Below are 19,249 nucleotides of genomic sequence, written 5' to 3' on the forward strand. Positions count from 1 at the left end.
GGGACTTTGTGTCACTCACCTCTTGGAGACGGGGACACCTAGTTCCTGTCCCACAGCCAGAGATTGGTCTCTGCAGCCTCGTGATCTGGGCTGAACAGGGCTGGTTTGGCCTTGGTTGGGCTGGTGGTGTGGTTTTACTGCCCCAGAGCAGCCATCTCCAGCTCTGTGGAAGTATTGCCTGTTTCAAACGGCTGCCTGACCCCTCGTATCACCTCCCTCGTCCCACCCCAAAAGACCTTTGGGCTCGCCCCTGCTTCTAGCTCACCCTTGCTGTGCTGGGTAGGGAGCAGGCTGCAGTGTTTGGGTGAGCACCTCTCCGTTCCTGGTCCCGTGTGGCCATGGGGACAGCGAGCCCCAGGACTTGGGTCTGGCGACGGGATCAGACACCTGCCCCAGCTGCAGGACCCCCATGATGTGTCCCCCCCGTGTGTGGGGCTCTGCAGGCTGGAGGGGTTCGGTGCCATGGAACGAGCGATGGTGCGATTCCTTCACCCCTTTCTTTCAGTCCTTTCCTGGAATGACCTCATCCCCGTCCCAGGCTGGCTGCAGCTCCAACGCTGACGCATTTTTGGCCCACCGTGCTTGTTATGCTGAGATGCGTTTTGACTCCAGAGGAGGTTGCGCACGGCTTTATCTGTTTTCCACCCGCCTCACATGAATTTTCTTAGGCACTTTCATGCCCTATTAGGGTAAGAGGGAGCGTGCACTTTCAGTAGCTCCAAGGAGAAAGCATCTGTTGGGCAGCAGACTGCTTTCTCCAGGGCTTCCCGGGTCTTTGGGGTTGAAGCAGGCGGGGCTGTGGCTTGCAGGGATCCCCTCAAGAGGAGCAGAGCTGGGATGGCAGGATGTCAGTTCCAGCGATGGGTACGACTCAGCTGGCCAGGCAGGGAAAGTGGAATTAATAGGCTGTTTAGTCTGACCTTGTGGGAAATCCTTATCTCAACAGCTTACAAACACAGAAAAGGAAAAATGAAGTGTGACTTTAATCTGCAAAACGACTGTGGAAAATGGTAGCTTCTCGTTCAATTGATCTGCTGCCGCATGGAGCAGGAAGGCTTTGACTCCCATCCAAATGCTCAAAATCAGCCAGCAGGGAGCTGGGCTTTAAAATCGTCTTGATTCAGTCAGGCTTTGCTCAGAGGTTATCATCATTTCAGTGGAATGTGAAATAGGCTTATCTTGAAAACTAAAAAATATTTAAGTAAAATGTCCAATTTAAATAGAAAGCCTGAGATACAGAAACTCTCCCTCCTCCTGGAGGAGGTGCATTTTTTTCAGCTTATCCTGGTGCCGAGCCAGAGCCCGTTGGCTTTCTGAGTCCAAGTTTTTGTCGTTTTTCTCCTGCAAGGCCTATTGAGCCTTCAGCGAGCGCTGGGAGGGACCTGGCATCCCATCTGCCTGGGTGCCCTCTGCAGCTTTGGGTGCAGGCGTGGGGAATGCGGGTGCTGCAGCCCGACGGTGGGCTGGCAGCACTCACAGCTCCCTGCTCCCTCTCTTGTTTCTCCTGGACTTCAAATCTGTGAATCTCAACTCAGGAGACCTATAGGGCCAGGAGAAAAATGCTTCTGCCTTAAATTTTGATGAATAATTGGGCTTCTGACCAAATGCAATATTTTAAGAAATCTGCCTGCTTTAATTTCCTAGGGGGAAAAAAAAAAAATTCTTGCTTTTCTTTTTTGACTGGGAAAAATAGACAAAACAGATACTGCAGTTCCTTACACTTTTGGTTTGGATTGCTGAAATCTGAAAAACACTCAAGTTAGAAGTTGCTAAAACTTTTCATTGAAAAAAACAACAATCTTACAGAGAAAACACACTTTCTGACCCATTTTAGCGCTGGTGGAACTGGCAATTGGGTAAAACACACTTGGCCTGTGGATTCCGTCTGTTTGGCAGAGCTTGGGGCTGGGCAGGAGCTTCTGGGTCAGGCTGGGCTCCCTCAAAACAAATGACTCCTGCAGCCCTGGTGTTTTCTTGGAAGTGAGAATTCATTCCCCTGGGCAGGGCAGGGAGCAGCCCCTGCCTGCTCACTGCAGGAACAGGCAGGGAGGCAGGAGCACACAGGGGATGAAAGGCTGGAAGAACCTGATTGCATATGTGCTGTGAAGATGTTTTGATGCACTTAGTTGGATAACCTGGCTGCTTTGATCCTGGAGCAGTAGCTAATTAAATAAGAGTCTGCAGAGCATTAGCTGAGCCCCTTTGGTAATGGCGTGGTGGAAGCTGGAATAAATCAGTGGCGTTTGTGCATAGTCCCCAGGCTGTGCTGCTCTGGGAGACTTGCTCCTCTGGGCTCTGCTTGATCTGCACCCAGAGCAGCACAGAGGAGAGCAGACCCGAAAATCAGGGGGAGGAGGAGGAAGTCCCGTGGGCAGCTGCAAATCCCCCTTTTTTTCCCCAAAGATATCTCTGTGGATGTTCTCATGAGCTGCTCCCAGCCTGGCTGTGCCGGCAGGACGGGCTCTGGCAGGGCGAGGAGCTGCCTGTCCTGCCCGTCTGGGGCCATTGCAGTGGCCCCAGGGCCATGCTGCCGTACTGGTGGCCGGCAGCCCTTTGGGCCGGCAGGCCCTGGCTTGCACCGCTCCATTTAGAGCCGGCTCTGGGCAGCTGCTGGCTGGCATCCGAGGGCTGCAGGGGAAGCGGAGAGCAGCTGCGGTCTGTGCCAGCCCCACCGGCTTGTCGCAGCCCATGGGCTCCCATGCAGGCTGGCATGGCCAAGCCCTGGTGGCTAGCTGCCCACTGGCCCCGCTCGGCTCACGGGGCAGTCAGGGTGGTGGAGATTAAGTGAGAAATCTCCCGTACACAGGGCCGGGGTGCGTAGGTTGTCGTCTTATTGAAGACAGCTGCAGATCTGTCTGCTGTAAGATTAATATTACTTTAACTGTTCCGAGGGGAAGTATCCCTTGGTGAAAGATGCAAGTGGCTCTGAGCTATTTAGAGCTGAGGATAACATTTCGGTATTTTAAAAATTCACCAAGTAATCATAAAGGCTAATGCTTGCTGAGCTCATTAGGTGGCAGGGAGCTCTACCAGGCCTGTGCTCCTGAAACGCTGCACAGAAAAGGATGCTTTTCTCCTGGCTGAATGGCCTGTTCGTGTCCTTTCTGTGGGAGGAAGGACAAAAGGTCTTACTTACCCAGCTAAGTAGCCTGGGCATGTACAGAGTGCCACCACTTCTGTGTAAGTGCTGGTACCGTCAGTGAAAAGCCTGGGGCATCTCATCAGCTGGCTGCAAGGGAAGGGAGGCTGGAGGGCAGAGCTGCTCTGCAAGGTCAGGATGGCTTCTCTTTCTGGTTTTCTTTTATGGTGGTATGGAGGTGTGTCCTTTAGGAGATCGTTTGTGCTTAGTTCACTATTTAGACCACACCTTGCAGGTGTGGAGTCCATAATATAAACCAGCAGACTCATGCACCCCAGGGATGTCAGAGTCCAAATTGAGTGCGTACATGTACACAAGTGATGGAGCAAAAAGAGCAAAAGGAGGGTAAAGGTACTGCTGGCCCTCAGGGCAGGACGCCCATGGGGTGGGACACACAGATGGATTTGAATGTGGGCAGGGAAAGTGGCATGAGCGATGAACTGAAAAGGGATGTTCAGTCCCATGGGCTGGTTACAGGCAAATGAGGGTAGCAGAGTTTTGCTGGTACCCTACATAGGGAGGCACAAAGGGGATGGATTGGGACTGAGCAGGAAGAAAAGGATGCTCCAACTATAGATGTGACACAAGTCTGAAGATGGTGTGGAAGACTGAGAAGCCAGAAAGTGTCTGTCCTGGTCAGGTCATAGAATTATAGAATGGTTTGGGTTGGAAGGGACCTTTAAAGGTCATCTAGTCCAACCCCCAACACAGGTCTGTGGGTCCTTGCCCTTTGCGGTGTGAATGCAGAAGGGACCATGTTGCCATCAGCAAAAGCACTTCTGCAGCTTTCCCTGTATCCCTTTTGAGTGCTGCAAAAATTCCTGCCAAGACAAACTGTTATCTTAAGTTTCTTCAGAAGGACACAACGATTCCTGCTAGATACTGGAGCAGGAATTTGGCTGGGGGTGGAAAAGCCACTGTCCAGGAGAGGGGAGTTTAGCATAAGTCTTCCTTCCTAGAGCTGACTGATGAATTTTATTTGCTTAATGACCTTTTTTTGCAGCTTATTATATTGAGAATGGCCAGAAAAAGGTGTTCAGTTGGTCCTTTCTCAGGGTTTGCTGAATCAATGGGATTCAGGAAACCCTGGAGAAGGAAGGACAATGCTGGACAGGTCTGTCTTTCCCTTAATAAGCAAATGTGCAATAGCTTCGGCAGAGAGCTGAGCTCTTCCCCTATTTCTAGCCACAAGGTCATCGCTGCACCTGCAGACACCCCAGCCCTGTCTGGTATTTGCAGTATTCTCTGCTAATTCCAATCTCATTTACAGTCTAATCCAATGTGGATGTGCAAAACTGCATAAACCGTCCAAAGAGATGGGCGTGCTGGCTTGGCTTTGGGTCTCACCTGTTAGCATGGTGCTCAGCTGCGGCTCGTGTATCCACAGGGGATTTTAGTAGCAGTCAGAGGAATGATTCAGGCAGTGTTTCTGGGAGATAGCCAGGAAGGACAGGAGTGGTGCTCTGTCCTGCACTAGTACAAAAATGATTAGGGCATTAGAGCCATGCCAGAGGAGCAAATAAAACAGCAGATGCATTTAACCCTCCCTCTCCACCCAGGGCTGCCCCAGAGCAGCCGAGGCAGCGGCAGCAGGGCTGGGACGAGGGCTGCAGGCATTGCCCACACACCTCCCCTCCGCTTGGCGCGGGGCTGCTGCTCCTCCTTGCAAAGACTTCACCGGAGCTATTTTTAACAGCACTGCCCGGGCTGATGGCTCAGGGTGAAACTGGGAAGCGCTCATTCCGGGCAGTACTGCCTCGCTTGGGATGGGGAGCACCGGTGTTGGTTTGCAAAGGCCCCTCTTTGTGTTTATTGCCCCCAGTTGGACATGTTTAATGTTTGTGGCTCATTTTCCAGCACTGCCTTGAAAAGGGGCTTTGAATTCTGCTGCTGGGTGCTATAAAATCTGTGGGCCTCTGTTTCAGTTTCACCCTGACCTCCTCCATCTCCAGACTTTCTCCTCTGCGGGTTTTTGCACGGGCTGCTTTCTGCAGAGGCGCTGGGAGCTGACAGCACAACCAGCAGTAAATAAAAAAGTGTGGCCCTGATTCAAGTGCTGCCTGAAAAGTACCAAATTTATATGCATATAATAAAAGGCTGGCATTTTCCTTTTTGCAAAAACTGATTCTATATTTTGAGCAGATCTTAACCTTGAAAGAAAACGTTCTTCTTAGATGTTTCATGTCTAAGGTTCAAAGGTTACCTTCCTGCCTCCCTCAGACCTGCCTGAGCTTTTATTTTTTTTGTAACTACTGTGCCCGGCAGACCCCAGGCCGTGGGCTGGGAGAGGCTTTTGTGCTACGAGTTGTGTGCGCTGGGCTCTCCCAGGGCGGCTGGTATTTGTTTCCTGCTTTGCAGCCGGGGCCAAGATTTTCTCTGTGTTTAGCTCCCAGGCACTGCCAGCTGTGGGGGTAAATAGTAAATTCAGAAATACGCTAGGCAAGTTAGATGTTATTGTTATGGCTGGGCCCTTTCCTCCAGGCTGTTCTTTGTCATGGTGTTGCTAAACCCTCAGCGCATCTTTTTGGAGGGCTGCAAGCAGCAGTGCCTTCCCTTCCTGCCCTGGGGATGCGTGGCACAGCTGGGGGAGGTGTACTTAAAACACTGTGCCGTTCCTCTGTAAGCCAGATGTTCATCACCCAGCTGCTGCTGTGAGAAATGAGCTCAGCAACGGAGGGACCCAGCGCAGGGCATCAGCTTCCCTGCTGAGGCCAGGCTGCTGGCCAGCGGAGAGCAGTGCTCTGCCTTGCGCCACGGCCTCCCTGGGACGCCGGCAGGGCCAACACGTCGTGTGCCGGAGCTGCCAGATTTGAAGCTGCAGCTGTGTTGATCTTAGTCCCCCCAAATCAAACACTTCTGGATGATTTTGCAAGCAGGGGGACAGGAGCAGAGGTCGGGTATGTCCCGCAGAGCGCGGGAGCTGGGCAAAGCTGCCGTGCAGCTCGCATGCCCGGGGCAGCAGGGGATCCCAAAGTCGTGCTGCTCAGCTTGCTGTCACAGCTCCATGCATGGAGCTTGGGAGCTGCCCCAGGGCCTCCCTGGCCTCACACCCCTTGTGCCCAGGGGGGCTCACTGTAGAGCCCTGCTAGCCTTGGGGCCGTGGTGGCTCACAGCGATGGCTCAGCCCAGCCAGCTCAGCTCCTCAGCACCTGCAGCTTCCTCACCACAGCCTCTACAACCCAAGCTGGGGTCTTCCTGGTCTCACCATCTCTTTACATGCAGGAATTGCAGCACTCAAGCCACATGCAGCAGCCAGATAGCATCCAGCAGCTTCTCTGGAGGAAAGGAAATCTCCAGCAGAAGAGCGTAATTGGGAGCTGCCTTGTCACCTCCAACACCCCCAAGCTGTTCCCTTGCATTGGCCCCAGGTGCTGGGGGAGAGCCGAGCGTCCAGGAGCCATCTGCACCCATTTGGTAGCACATCGGCATGAGTCCAGCTCTGTCCTTACTAGTGGAGGGAGCAGACCCTGCATCCAGTCCACTTCCAGACTACTTTTTTGGAAGTCACCTTTAGGAAAGCATCCACCCGCTTGCCAGGAGCTGCCTGCTGCTCCCCCAGCTGGGGCCAGCTGGCTGATTATCTGGCTGGGAAGTGGCTGGAATAGCCTCTGCCTGGCTCAGTGAGCAGCTGAAAGGGAGGATTTTATCTCTGTATGGTGAATCGCATCCTCTGAGAGGAGCAGGACAAAGCCAGGGGTCAGAGCACGTCCTGCTAGGGTGAAGAGCTGGATCCTCACTTTGCAAGCTTCTTCCCGGGGCCGGCACCAGGCAGGCTGTGTGCCCCACATGCAGCAGGCCCAGCCTGCTCTGATCCCCCAGGCATGGAGAGCACAGAAACATCCCCCTTGGCCTCTGCCAGATTATAGTGGAATTAATCATGCTGATTATATGCTACCAAAAAAGGAGGTGCTTTCTCTGTTCAGAGCTGCCTCAGACCTCCTGCTTGCAAGCAACGGCTTAAAATTGCTGTTTTCTGCTTCATCATGTCTTGTCATTTTTGTGTCTTGGGTTTTTCAGGAGCTGTAATAATTTTGGATAAAAAGACCAAGAATGACAGCAATCCCAGGCAGCTCAGCCTGCAGAGAAAGTGGGGAGATAACGTGTGAGTGTGGGCAGGGAGGTGAATCATGGATCCAGCGGAGCGGGATGTCATCCCAGGGAGAGGCAGGCTCAGCCACAGCAGCTCCGCACCCTCTTCTCTATCGCAGGGCCCTGAACAGCGTTTTCGGCTCCCCATCAAGTCACACTGTTGCCTGTATCAGTTGGGATTAATGCCCTACGTTTAGTTCTTTCCCCACAGCTACTCAAAATGGTGTGTGTGTATGTATGTGTGTATACGTATCTTCTACCTTCTAAGGGTCTCAGAACAGCATTTCTATCGCCTTTTCATTGCACCTGTTGAGTATTCAGACTAAAGCTAGTCTTGTCTGCATACTGCATCTCGGTTTAATGGGAAAGAATTTATACTGATTGACAATCCAAAAATTCCTCTGGAGCATTTTCACTGCAAGGATGAGAACTGCCTCCTTCCTCATTTTATGGCCAGATACCAACCTAAGTCTGAAAAGGGCTCATCAGACACCCTAAGACCACATTAAAGGTTGTAATTCGTAGTGAATTGGTGTTTGAGGGCTGCTAACTGCTTATCTAACTGTCCACACAAAAATACGTGGTTTTGCATGAGCAGCCGGTGTATGCGCCATTATGTGCAACAGGGGAGATAGGGGGAGCCTCAGCAAACATGATAGTGAGAGCACAGGGAAAGCAGCTCTCTGTAAGTCCTGGGTGGAACAAAGCAGCTGAATATATGGTGCTTCACCCTCCCTTATTTTTAAGGTGCGATTTTGCTGTTTCAAGTCAGCTCCTTTCCAGACTGTGAGCAGCTGGGCTGTAAAGCCAGCCCTGCTTTTAGCATAAAGATCACAGGGCCCCGAGTGCGAGGCATGCGAGGAATATGACAGCCGGCCAGCGAAATAACTCTGATAGCCCTATAGCCCTATGGAGCAAGGAGGAGATGTGCTGGGAAGGATTGGAGCGGACTCGGGGAGCCAAGCTCAGAGGGAGGCAATAGCTCTGCCTTTCCTAGCACCAGTGAGAGCAGCCCCCTGGGCTGCAGTGAGTAAAGGAGCCCCTTGGACAATGAGTGTTGTTTGCTGGAGAGCTACAGGAGAGACATTTGGGGTAAAACATGTCCGGTGTGCTGGGGAGGGACACGTTGCCTCTGGCAAGGTGCAGCAGCTCAGGGCTGGTGACAGCACAGTGGTGTTCAGCCATCATGTTGTCCCCTTATGCTCCAAAAATGCCTGCGGTGATGCTTTAGGCATTCCTCTGAGCTAGGTTTTCAGTGCCTTGCAGCATGGCAGCAAGGCCATTTTGCAGCACCTGCTGCCTTGCTGTAACACATGAACGTGTTCACGTTTGCAAATACGCCTGCCCTGTTCCCTTGTGTAGCTACATGCAACCTTCACACCTTAGCTTTAAGCATCTGTGCCCCTTACTTGTTGAAAATCTGGTCTTTTCTCCTCAAGCATGGGGTTTTTGGGTCAAGTGGGCAAGCACTGAGTGCTGTGTTATGCCAGATGGGCTCATTTGATTTTGTTACTGGGCAGGGTCCGCTGCTTGAGCTGGGACAATCTTGGCTCAGGCAGTGCTCACTGTTGTCTTCTCTTCTCTCCGCAGGACGGCTCATGCCAAAGCCAAGGCTGAAGGGTCTGAGCAGGCAGCTCAGGCAGCTAACAACGAATCAGGCATAGCTAGAATGATGGCCAGGGAGCTCTCCCCGGACTTCTACCAGCCAGGTAGGACCAGAGGCATCTTCTAAGAGGGATTTTGCAATTTCCTTGGGGAATCTGTTCAAATGCTTCACCTGCTTTATAACTCCACAAGTTGCCCTCCTGTCTCTCCTAAATCCTCTTTCGCACAAGTTCAGTCAGCCCCCTGCCCTGGATGATTTACTGTCCTCCTTACACCACTGTTTTACCTGCTGGAATGTGTTACCGTAGCCTGGAGGAAAAACGCACAGTCCCTCCACTTCCTCTCGTGTTTCTCCACACACTGAAGCACTCCCAGGGCCAGGCAGGGCAGGCAGCAAGCTTGGTTGGGTCTATTTGCAGCACTTCTGTAGATGGAGCTTTTTCCTCATGGCTTTTTCTTGGAACAGCTTTGCACATTGGCTCACAAGCCCATATCCTGTGAGACCCACACTACACCAGGGTACAATCAGACTCGGCTAATTAGGGGCTGTAATATCCTATAAGAAAGTTGCTAATGCAAAATACTACTTCCCTGATTTCCAATTTATTTGTTAGCATCGCTGCTGATTATTTGGCTGGGAAAACACTTGGGAGGTTCCTTCTGTGAGACCAAGCACTGAGGCTTAATAGATAGGAAGTGTAATATTAGAAGCAGCATTGTGAATGCCATTACCTTTCCCTAAACCGAGTTAGCTAGAGTTATGTTCTTCCTGGAAAGCTTTCCTTTCCAGAGAGGGAAGGTAATAACAGAGCAGAAAACAAGGATCCAAGTGTCTACATTTTTGTCCTGCCTTTCTAATTATCCGGCTTTGTTACATGGAACAAGTACCCCTTGGCTGCTGAGGCAGGATCATAAGGGACCATCACAGCAGCAAAACTCGGGGTAGAAGCCAGAGGCTGGCTTCTGCTCAGCAAAACCTGCTGCCTGCTCCTGCTCTGATTTCAGTGCCTCCGGGTCTCCGGTATTACACCCCGGCACAGAGCACGCAGTGGGAAAGGGGAAGAGCTCACACCCAGTGCTTGGCCAGGGAGAGTCATGCTGACAGGTTTGCCTAAATTCTCTGTACTCCCACCTTGCCCTCCACCTACTAGCTGGGCAGACACCGTGCTGGAGGGCTGCCCGTTCCTCCCCACCACCCAGCGAGGCCCGTTGGAGCTGGCTTTGAGTGGGGAAACACCACAGCGCCCAGGCATGGGTGTGAGCCAGCGTGTGGCACTTCATTTAACAATAGCTAAACGTCGCTTGATCCTGACATAAGCCCCCCAGCTGCCACTCACAGCTCCACATTCACCCTTTGCACACTGGGGTATTTATAGCACAGAGGCAAAGGAAACTGGAATTCCTGATGGGAGGTTTTTGACATCTAGCTAGATTATTTTTTCCACCCATGGCAATTGAATGAGACAACTGAAACGATCTCTGCAAAATGCCTGAAGCAGCCTGGCCTCTGCTCCTGGCTCCTCAGATGTGGAACCCTCTCACCTTTTATGTAGGGCTTTGCTTGGGTCCTGGCCTCTCTCAGTGGGCTTGTAAGCTGCTGATGCATGTTTTCCTTCTGTGATTCTTTTAAATCTCTAAATTACCTAAGTGCACAACAAGGGGAAATGTCTCTTCTTGCATGGCTGCACCACCCAGGAACAGAAAGACAAAAGTCCACCCTTGGATCTTGCTAGCACTCGGAGCTGCTGGTCACACAGCCAGGAGAGCCTGGCAGTGTTCAGCAGCTGCGATCCCCCTGCTATCCTGGCAGGTAGACCCTGCTATGTGTGGCACAGGGCAATCCTTCTCAGAAAGCCTTATATCTCTAATAAGGATTGAGCCTTGCATTTCATTTAGGATAACAATCCTAATAGCTTAGAGGAGAGGGATGTAAGCCAAAGCCCTTGCTGAAATGTCGTGCTGGGAGGTGGAGATGGGGAGGATCGGAGCTGTGGGGTACCCTCCAGGCAGCTGGTTTTTTTTGGTGTGAGTTATTCAGAAGGAGAAGAAAGCAGCAGGAGAGAGCAAGGAGCCTGGAGCTGCAGGCAGCCTATTTTGAGGAGTCTGAACAACTGTTGAAACAGCTTCCAAATAATCCACTTGCAGCCAGAAATAAATGGCCCTGAATGGGTCGCCTGCTGATTGACAGGAGTGTGCAGGCAAGGCAGAGCAGCTAAAATCAGTGCTGCCTTTCCCCCCACCGCCCCCTCCAAGTGGAGGCATTGCCTGCGTGGGCAGGAGGTAGCAGCGTGCAAATCACACCGCTGATTTATTAGAGGGAAAGGAGCACCAATCCCCATTTCCCGACTAGGCTCAAGTCTGCATCAGTCCTCGGGGGGGAGGAGACGAGGGGAGGAACCGCGAGGCAGCCAGGCATGTTCCAGCTTCCAAGGTCTGTGCCATTCAGGAGGACAGAGCAAGTATGTCTGCACTCCTCAGCATCGCTTGGATTCAGCAGAATAAGGCCAAAGCCACTTTCAAAAGCAGGTGCTTTACTTTCAAACAAGCTGCTTTGTGACCTTGTGCTGCCCATAAGGAGCATGCTTTTCTTGTTCTCACTTGCTATGAGCATTGCAGTGACGTGCAGGGACCCCTGTCCCAGCACGGGTCCCAGCATGCAGAGCACTGTGCAGGGTTGTTATTCCAAAAGATATTCCCAGTTGTTCAGTGGTGGATTTTGCTCAGCCAGCTGCCCACCACGCTGGGTATCTTTGTTGTCAGGCTCTGGCTGACTTCCCCAGACCCTAGATGGGCTGCAATTTGCTTTGCAGACACGGCCTAGGGTTAACAAGAAGTAAAGATTTAATCATAGGTGAATAATTGAAGCGAGGGCAACGTTGCTAAGAGCTGACAAGTCAGTGTGGCAGATGAGGCCAGAATGAAAGCCGAAGCCCTCAGTCACCACCTTGTGTGAAGGTGGCAGGTAATTTTGCTGCCATTGCATGGCTCAGTGCACAGAGGACGGCTGTGAAACTGCCAGCCCTGCTCCGCGCATGAGGAATGTGTTTTTCCCATTGTGAGGGATGACAGGTAGATCATTTGGGGATGCCTGCCTTTCCCGGGGAGACTGGGCATCGCCCGTATCACTTGTGAAGTTGCCACGCTCTTGGACACCAAAGAAGCCACATGAAAGAGTTTCCCAGCCATTAAAAAAAACCCCAAAACTTAGATGGGAGCTGGATCCTCTTTAGCCCCAGAATAACCCATCTGTGTGACCGCAAGAGGCTGGGCTGCAGGTTGTCACGGTTTCTTTACCCTCATCTGGAGCTCCCCGCCTGCTCCTTCGGCTCTTCCCAGCCAGACAGCACACGAAGGAGCTCAGAGCCTCTGGCTGCTCCTGGAGGAAATCCCTCCTGGAAGCAGGCTCTGGTTAGGGAGCACCTCCTCTCCCAGCCTCCAGCCTGGAGCCTCTCGCAGTCATCCCTAAACCTGTCGGGGCTGGGGACATGGCTGTCAAAGGCACAACAGTGGCGTGGAGCTGGGGCGGCCTGCCGTCCCTCCGGCCCCCGGGGCAGCTCCTCACACCAACCCCTCTCCCCGCAGGCCCCGAGTACCAGAAGCGGAAGCTGCTGCAGGAGATCATGGAGAACGCGGAGCACGCCGTCAACATGGAGGAGGAGGCACCGCGGCCCGAGGGCGCCCCGCCGCCCCCCACGCCACCCGAGAGCCCCCAGCTCCACGAGCAGGACGAGGCCCGCCGCCGCGCCAGCCCGGCCCCCAGCCCCGCCGCCACCCCCCCCGAGGCCAAGCGGGCCAAGGCGGCCCCCCGCCAGGATGGTGCCCTCCGTCCGGGCAGCTGGGCCGAGGCGGGCGGCCGGGCAGGCGGCGGGAGCCCCGTGCCCCCCGAGGGCGAGGGCTGGCCGGCCTCGCGGGCCGGGGGGCGTCCGGCCGAGCAGATGGAGATCGGGCCGCTGCAGAGGATGGCGCGCGAGCCCGACGTCGAGCTCTTCAAGGGCTACCACAGCTACGCCGTCCGGACCTCCCCGGTCTCCCCCGCTGCGGACTATGAGGAGGAGCTGCTCCCCGAGCCCGAGCCGCCCTCCCCTGAGCCCCGGGGGGACCCCCAGCGCCGGGGGGGCACCCCCGCCCCGCCGCAGGAGCGGGAGGAGAAGCCGGCGGCCAGGGCGGAGGCCAAGCTGGAGCTGCCCCGGCCCAAGGAGCCGAAGCAGCGCCCCAGCCCTGAGCGCAGGGCCGCGGGCCGGGCCGAGCCCGCTGCCGACAGGAAGACTGAGGCCAGGGCGCTGGGGCGGACGGAGCCCAAGGCGGGGGCCAAGCGGGGCCCGGCCCCGGTGGCGGCAGCGCAGGAGGTGGAGGAGTGCGAAGAGGTGACGTGGGGGCAGCCCGGGAAGCGCCTCTGGGAGCCATCTTTGCTTTTTTTTTTTTGGTTTCTTTTTCCCCAGGAGGTCAGAAAGGGCCCAGAGGGATGCAGAGCCCATGGCCTCGGGGCTGCAGCGGCCCCAGGCAGCACCCAGAGGCTCTTTTTGGGATCCCAGAGCCTGCTGGAGGAGGGTCTTGGTTTCCCCTCTCCCGCCACCCTCCCAGCCCGCCCTGCCCGGGCTGCTGGGGCTGGCGTTCATAACCCTGTTATTTTAACTTCCTCTCTGTGCTGGGGTAGACACACTTTCAGACACATCCCTATTTCAAAATCTGAGGAAAACAGGCATTTTCTGATTCATTTTTTACACTTTTCTCCCCTTTTCCCACCCTTTTACCAGCCAACGTGGATCTGGAAAGTTGTGGGGAAAATGTAGGACAAGGAAGAAAAAGCTGAGTGTGGTTTCTTTTTTATCTGAGTGGGGTTTCTTTTTTATCTGTTACTTTTACTCTTTTGCAGTAGGGGCACCTCATGAGCTGAACTGTGGTATCAAATCACCAGCTGATTTCCCAGGTTTAAAATATAGAAATTCAATTTTGCTGTTAGCAAATACAGCTGTAAAACTAGACATTTTATTAGCCTGCTGCTTCTCGTCCTGCAGCCCTTTGGACATGAATGGTTCCAACGTGACTTCAGAAAAGCACAGCTTGGAAATATTTTGGTCTGAAATTAGAGCAATCTCATACAGACGTGTTTGTTCATCTTAAAAATGGCAGCTTTACAAATGTGGGCACTGTGGGTGGAGAAAGGAATTGGGAGGAGCAGCTTGACATGGGCTTGGCAGTTTGTGTGCCTGTGGTCAGGGTCTCGTTTAATCTGCTTTAGCCTCAGAAGAAGCCTGATTTAGCCCCTTAGCAGGAGTTTGCAGGGGAGAAATAGGAATAGGGATTGATAGATACTCAACTAGTTTGAAATTCAGGCTGGTTGTTAAGTGCCAGATTTATATGCGTTGGGAGGGGGTGATTCTGGTGGGTTTGAACAGCAGAATCAAGCTGTGTCTGTCTCCTCACCTGGAACTGCAGTGTATAATACTCTATTTTGGGTTCTTCCTTCAGGGACCTAACACAATCGTGATCTGCATGGTCATCTTACTGAACATTGGTCTGGCCATCCTATTTGTACATTTTTTGACATGATGTGCCCCTCGGACAAGGTAAGATGAGCAATGAGATTTTGTCGTCAATTTGTAGACTTCACTGTGGACGGTTTAGGCTTGACTGGCTTTACTGCCAATGCAAATTATTCACCGATGGATGCCCTGGTGATGGAAATGCATGGGTATTTATTCAATAGGTGCAACTGCCTTGCGTTGAGCGTTGAGATTCTCAGTAACCCCTTGTCTGTTCAGAGAGAGTGATTTGTGGAGTAATTTCAGTGGATCGTTCTCTAGTCTTTTCGTAAAATCATTTCCTCAAAGTTAAAAAATTGATCTGTGTTGATCGGATGCAATCCCACAGTATAGTTTTGCCTTCCCAGTTGGATGGACATGATTCATGGAGTCTTCCAGTGCAAGAATGTGTGATGTTAAATTTGAAATTTGTTTTCTGCAAATAAGCTGCAAGAAACACTTTCAGTTTGCTGTTCTGTGGCCGCTGCTGCCAGGTAACTCATGCATTGCAATATTTCTTGGCACTCAGCCCAGCAAGAGGCAGGAACACAAAGAAAATGTGAAACTCTGAAATTTGCAGCTCTAATTGCACCAGTGCTAATTCTGCTGCTGTTGTTATGTGGTTGTGTTACCAAAGGTAAATAAGAGCCGAGATATGTATCTGACTAAGGTTAAACTGGAGCTCGCTCAGATCTTCCACTTGAATTGGGGTGAGGGTTTGCATTTGGATTTGGTGGCAATAAAATCTTGTGAGGTTACTTGTGCCTGTGGGGTTCCTGCACACAGGAATGCATCATGGGTTTGCGCAACTGTTGCCTTGGGCTCAAATATTGCAAAAAAAAACCATCAAGAATGAACCTGACCCTTGGGCCTCACATGAATATAATGTGAGAGGCTCCTCTCAGACCTTGGTGAGGGTATCGGGCTGCCTGTCTGGGGCCTCCTGGGGATAAAACTGCTCCACTGGGCACTGCTGTTTGTCGTGTTATTAGTCCCCACTCAGCCTGCACAGGTGAAAGCCCTGCAGACAGCTGCAATATGATTACGTGTTGGTGGTGTGTTTTGCTCCCCGTTGATTCTCCTGTTCATCTCTGTCTGGGACAGGCGTTGCTGCTGATGGAGACCACAGACCTTGGTGGGGATTAAATCTCAGCCACCTGGAAACACCTAAGAGGAGGACCTGAGATCCTAAGGTTGCACTGCAAACATGAACCTTAAACAAAAGAGCCTGAAGATCAGTTCAGTCTCCCTGCTCCCAGGCTGTGGCTAACCTCTGCAATCTACCAAGGAAAAGCCAGGGTTTCTGTAATTCAGCCTCCTTCTCTTCTTTGTATAAAATAGCAGTTGCCTTAAATTGTTCTCACCAAAGCCATCAACTGTCCTGTCATGCCAGGGATGAGGGATTTATCTGTAACTGTAGAAAAATGAGCAAGAAGGTCTTGTCCATGCACACTGATGTGTTTTGTAACTCCGTTGGTTGACTCAGTGTCAGAGATTTCCCAAAGAATATCATCCATGGCGTGGAGATGAAGCAATACACAGCAACCAAAATGACTCATGAGAGCCGTGCCATGGCTAGGGGTGGACAGCATTGCCCTCCATGCTCAGAAGTCATCCAAAGGGACAAAAAAAAGTTTTTCCTTTCCCCATCACCTGGAGTAATTTTCCGCGTGTGGAGGACCGAGAGGGGGAGCAAGTTGAAATTGGGCTTGTTGAAGCGTAACCAGAGTCCTGCCCATGCCTGCCGACGCGCCACAGACAGGGGCCGCGGGGTGGGGTGCGAGGGACTGGCTGATCCGAGGCTGTGGTGCGTGCGGGGTGTGCTGTGGGTGGAGATGGTGCCTGTTTTGTGCCCATGCACCGTCCAAGTGCTCTCCTGCCACCAGCAATGCTCCGCACAGAAGTGTCTTGCAGTGGGTGACTTCCTGCTGTAACAGGAAAGGAAATGGATGTGCTGAACTTGTCCCTTTACCCCTTTTTTCTATGAAAATGGTGCGAGTTACAACGAAAAGGAGGTACTTACTGAAAAATACCTCTGTACACCCACAGGTTCCTCCCCTTTGCACGCTGGGCTGCAGGGGGGCTCCTATGCTCTTTCATTGCAACAGTGAACAGACTTTCCAGCCAGAGGATGCAGGGTGGCTGTCGTGGGAGAGGTTATGTTTATTCCTGAAAGGAAAAAAGTGCAGAGACCTGAGTGACTCCAGTGTATTTGGGTGTTAGGCTCAAAAATATGCAGCAGCCAGACTTTCAGCAGTGGTAGAGTACAGAGGGGCAATTCTAGCTGTTCTTGTGTGCGAGGCTTAGAGGCCTGGACAATTTGCACCGAATATTCCCAACGCTGCAACAGAGAATGGAAGGAGATGTTTCCACCATGATCTGCTCTGATCCTCAGCGGTGTGAGCTTAGAAAGTTGACACAGATGAAGTTACAGTTTAGTGTGAGGCTGAGTGCTTGAACATATTTCTTCCTTCTTTTAAGAGCAATTTGCATTTTCTATCCCTTTTTAAGATAATCAGAAATGTTATTTATAGACGGTTGTGCACCTCTGTGTATCCTGAAGTCCCACTGCGCAGGACTGGGTGGGAAAACCTGAGGAACTGGGAAGAACAGGGAAATGATGGTTAAGGAAAAAAACAGATGCCCAGTCTGCTCCAGAGGTTGATCTGAAAGGATTTCAGAGATGGGGTGGCAGACAGGCAGGGATTTACACTGACTGGAGACACAGGGCAAAACCTGCCTAATTTATCTGCTCTAATTATGGCATAAGAGAGTGAGAATAATTCAGTACTTTTCTTTGTGAACCAAGTTTATTTTTTAACCTTATTCAGCTCAGGAACGTTGCCACAGTAGCAAATACGTGGTGTTAACTGTGGGAGAAGTTAATGTGATCCCTTCCTAAAAGCCATGTGGCTGTACCAGTCCTGAGAAAGCTGTGCAGCATCATCTACACTTCCACAGAGCATAGTTTAGTAGCAATTTGCTTCTTTCTTTTTTTTCTTTTCTTAAGTATAAATGTATTGCAAACCCCAGGCTCTGCTGCCCTCAACGTTTTATCTCCATTTGCTGGCATTCACTTACCAGCTCTGCAGTTTTAATATGCCAACTGCTTTTATTAACCACCAAGACAATTTCCGTTGAGAGACCTGAGGGGCTTTTATTTATCACTAAGCACAAAAATGGAACTTTTTCAACAGTGCTAAGGTAATTCCCCCCCCCCCCCCCCCATTTTTTATGCATGTGATATGCGCTCGGTAGTGTGCTTTCCTCCTAGTAACCTTCTGAGAAAAATAGGTAGATTTGCTTTTATGTGACGTATAAATATATCCATATGGCACTGAGATATGGATATATATACATATATATATAGCCCCTTAGGGATTTCGTTTTCTTAGATGCAAAATAACAGATTTACCTCAAACTGCATGCTTTCAAAACTGAGTAGGATATTGTGTTATACTTTTCAGGTCTTACAAAGATGCAGATACATTTCACTCTTCACACAAAAATACCTTCATCACAGATTTTGCAAGCTGTTTACTACAATCTGTGTACTACTGTCCGGAGTTTTCTGTCAGTTGTTCTGCTGGATTATGTGCAATAATAAACAGTTATCTGCTCACTGTATCCACGTGGACCTTTGCAGTGTAATCTCCAGGTTTCTTTCTGGGTTGACACACTCATTCCAGTCTTACAGGAGAGCTCATCACATGTGTGCAGAATTTGCGTGGTGACATCTGAATGGTTTTTAGCTTTTCCCTAATATCTATTTAAAACTTTGTGCTTTTGTTGATGGGGGGGTTCTTTGCAAAGAGAGTTGTTTTCATTTACTGCTTCTTGAAAGTTTGGTGCCAGATGTTTGAGGACACCTCCAGCTCTCTGAGCAAGCTCTGTGTGCTACCATCGTGCTGGCCTCTGCCAGAGGTTGCACAGGGCCAGGAGGAAGGGCGGCTCGCTGGCCCGAAGCCTGCCCGGGCAATGCAGACGGCTGCTGACAGGTCCCTTTGCTGCCTCCTGACATCAGGGTTGCTGCCAGGTTTCTTCCAAGCTGTGCATCGCTGCCAGCTCCTCCGGTGCCACGGTCCTCCTGGGTTTGGAGAGGAGTGATTGTCCTCCACCCACGGCTATCCTCTCAGCCTCTTGAAACGGCTGAAGTGAGAGGAAAGCCATGCGCGAGGGACAGGGAAATGGCAGCCAGGGGAAGAGTGATTTACGGGGGAGGATGGGAGAGCAGACCCCAGCGCCAGCCAGGGGCAGCAGGGCCCGGGGGCCCCAGGAATCCAGAGTAGCCGAAACCTTCAATCCCTTTTCTATTTCTGGAGTGTCTCACATGAACAAAACCAGGCTGTGCAGAGGGGCTGGCGGGACACAGGCTCAGCCTCTGCGGGCAGCAGGGGCTCCCCTGGCTTCTGCAGAACACAGCGGGTCTCATGGCAGAAGATTTCAGGTTCTGGTACAAACTCAAGGAGCTGAGTTTGGTGAAATGATGACTTTACCCTCCTCTGGGCTTGCTTTGCTTCTGGTATGGGAGGAACCAGCAGCATCTCATTCATCCAGTCTCTGGGATGAGGCTGGGGGCAGCAGGGTAACCAGAGCCCTTTGCACCTCATAAATCTCAGGCTGATGAATGGAGCAGGTCTTTGGCCCACGTGTGGCAGAGGCAGCAGGGAGGGAGGTGGGTCTGCTGCTAAAGCAATGACATATTCTTTGCTTCGAAATTAATGAAGACAAAACGAAAAGCCTGCCCCTTCTCCAGGGTAGGGGGAATAGTGCTGGGTCTCTGCCTTGGGAGCTGCTGGTTTCAGGGGTAACATCCCCCACACTGCTCCCGCCTAAGCGTCCCCGGGTGCGGGCAGGGAGGTGTCCGATATGTGAGAAGCAGGATAAATGCGCT

At 51.9% G+C, this 19,249-nt stretch overlaps 1 protein-coding gene across 1 annotated transcript in view; it reads left to right on the plus strand.

Moving 5' to 3' along the window:
• JPH2 (junctophilin 2) overlaps positions 1 to 14,383 on the plus strand; it is a 30,285-nt gene extending 15,902 nt beyond the window's left edge. The window contains exons 3-5 of the mRNA XM_075721217.1: positions 8,819 to 8,937; positions 12,416 to 13,197; positions 14,303 to 14,383. Of these exons, the coding sequence (XP_075577332.1) occupies positions 8,819 to 8,937; positions 12,416 to 13,197; positions 14,303 to 14,383 (982 nt within the window). The remainder of the gene's footprint in view (positions 1 to 8,818; positions 8,938 to 12,415; positions 13,198 to 14,302) is intronic.
• The last annotated feature ends 4,866 nt before the right edge of the window (positions 14,384 to 19,249 follow it).

This window comes from Pelecanus crispus, chromosome 14 (assembly GCF_030463565.1).
Source record: "Pelecanus crispus isolate bPelCri1 chromosome 14, bPelCri1.pri, whole genome shotgun sequence".
Taxonomy (NCBI): domain Eukaryota; kingdom Metazoa; phylum Chordata; class Aves; order Pelecaniformes; family Pelecanidae; genus Pelecanus; species Pelecanus crispus.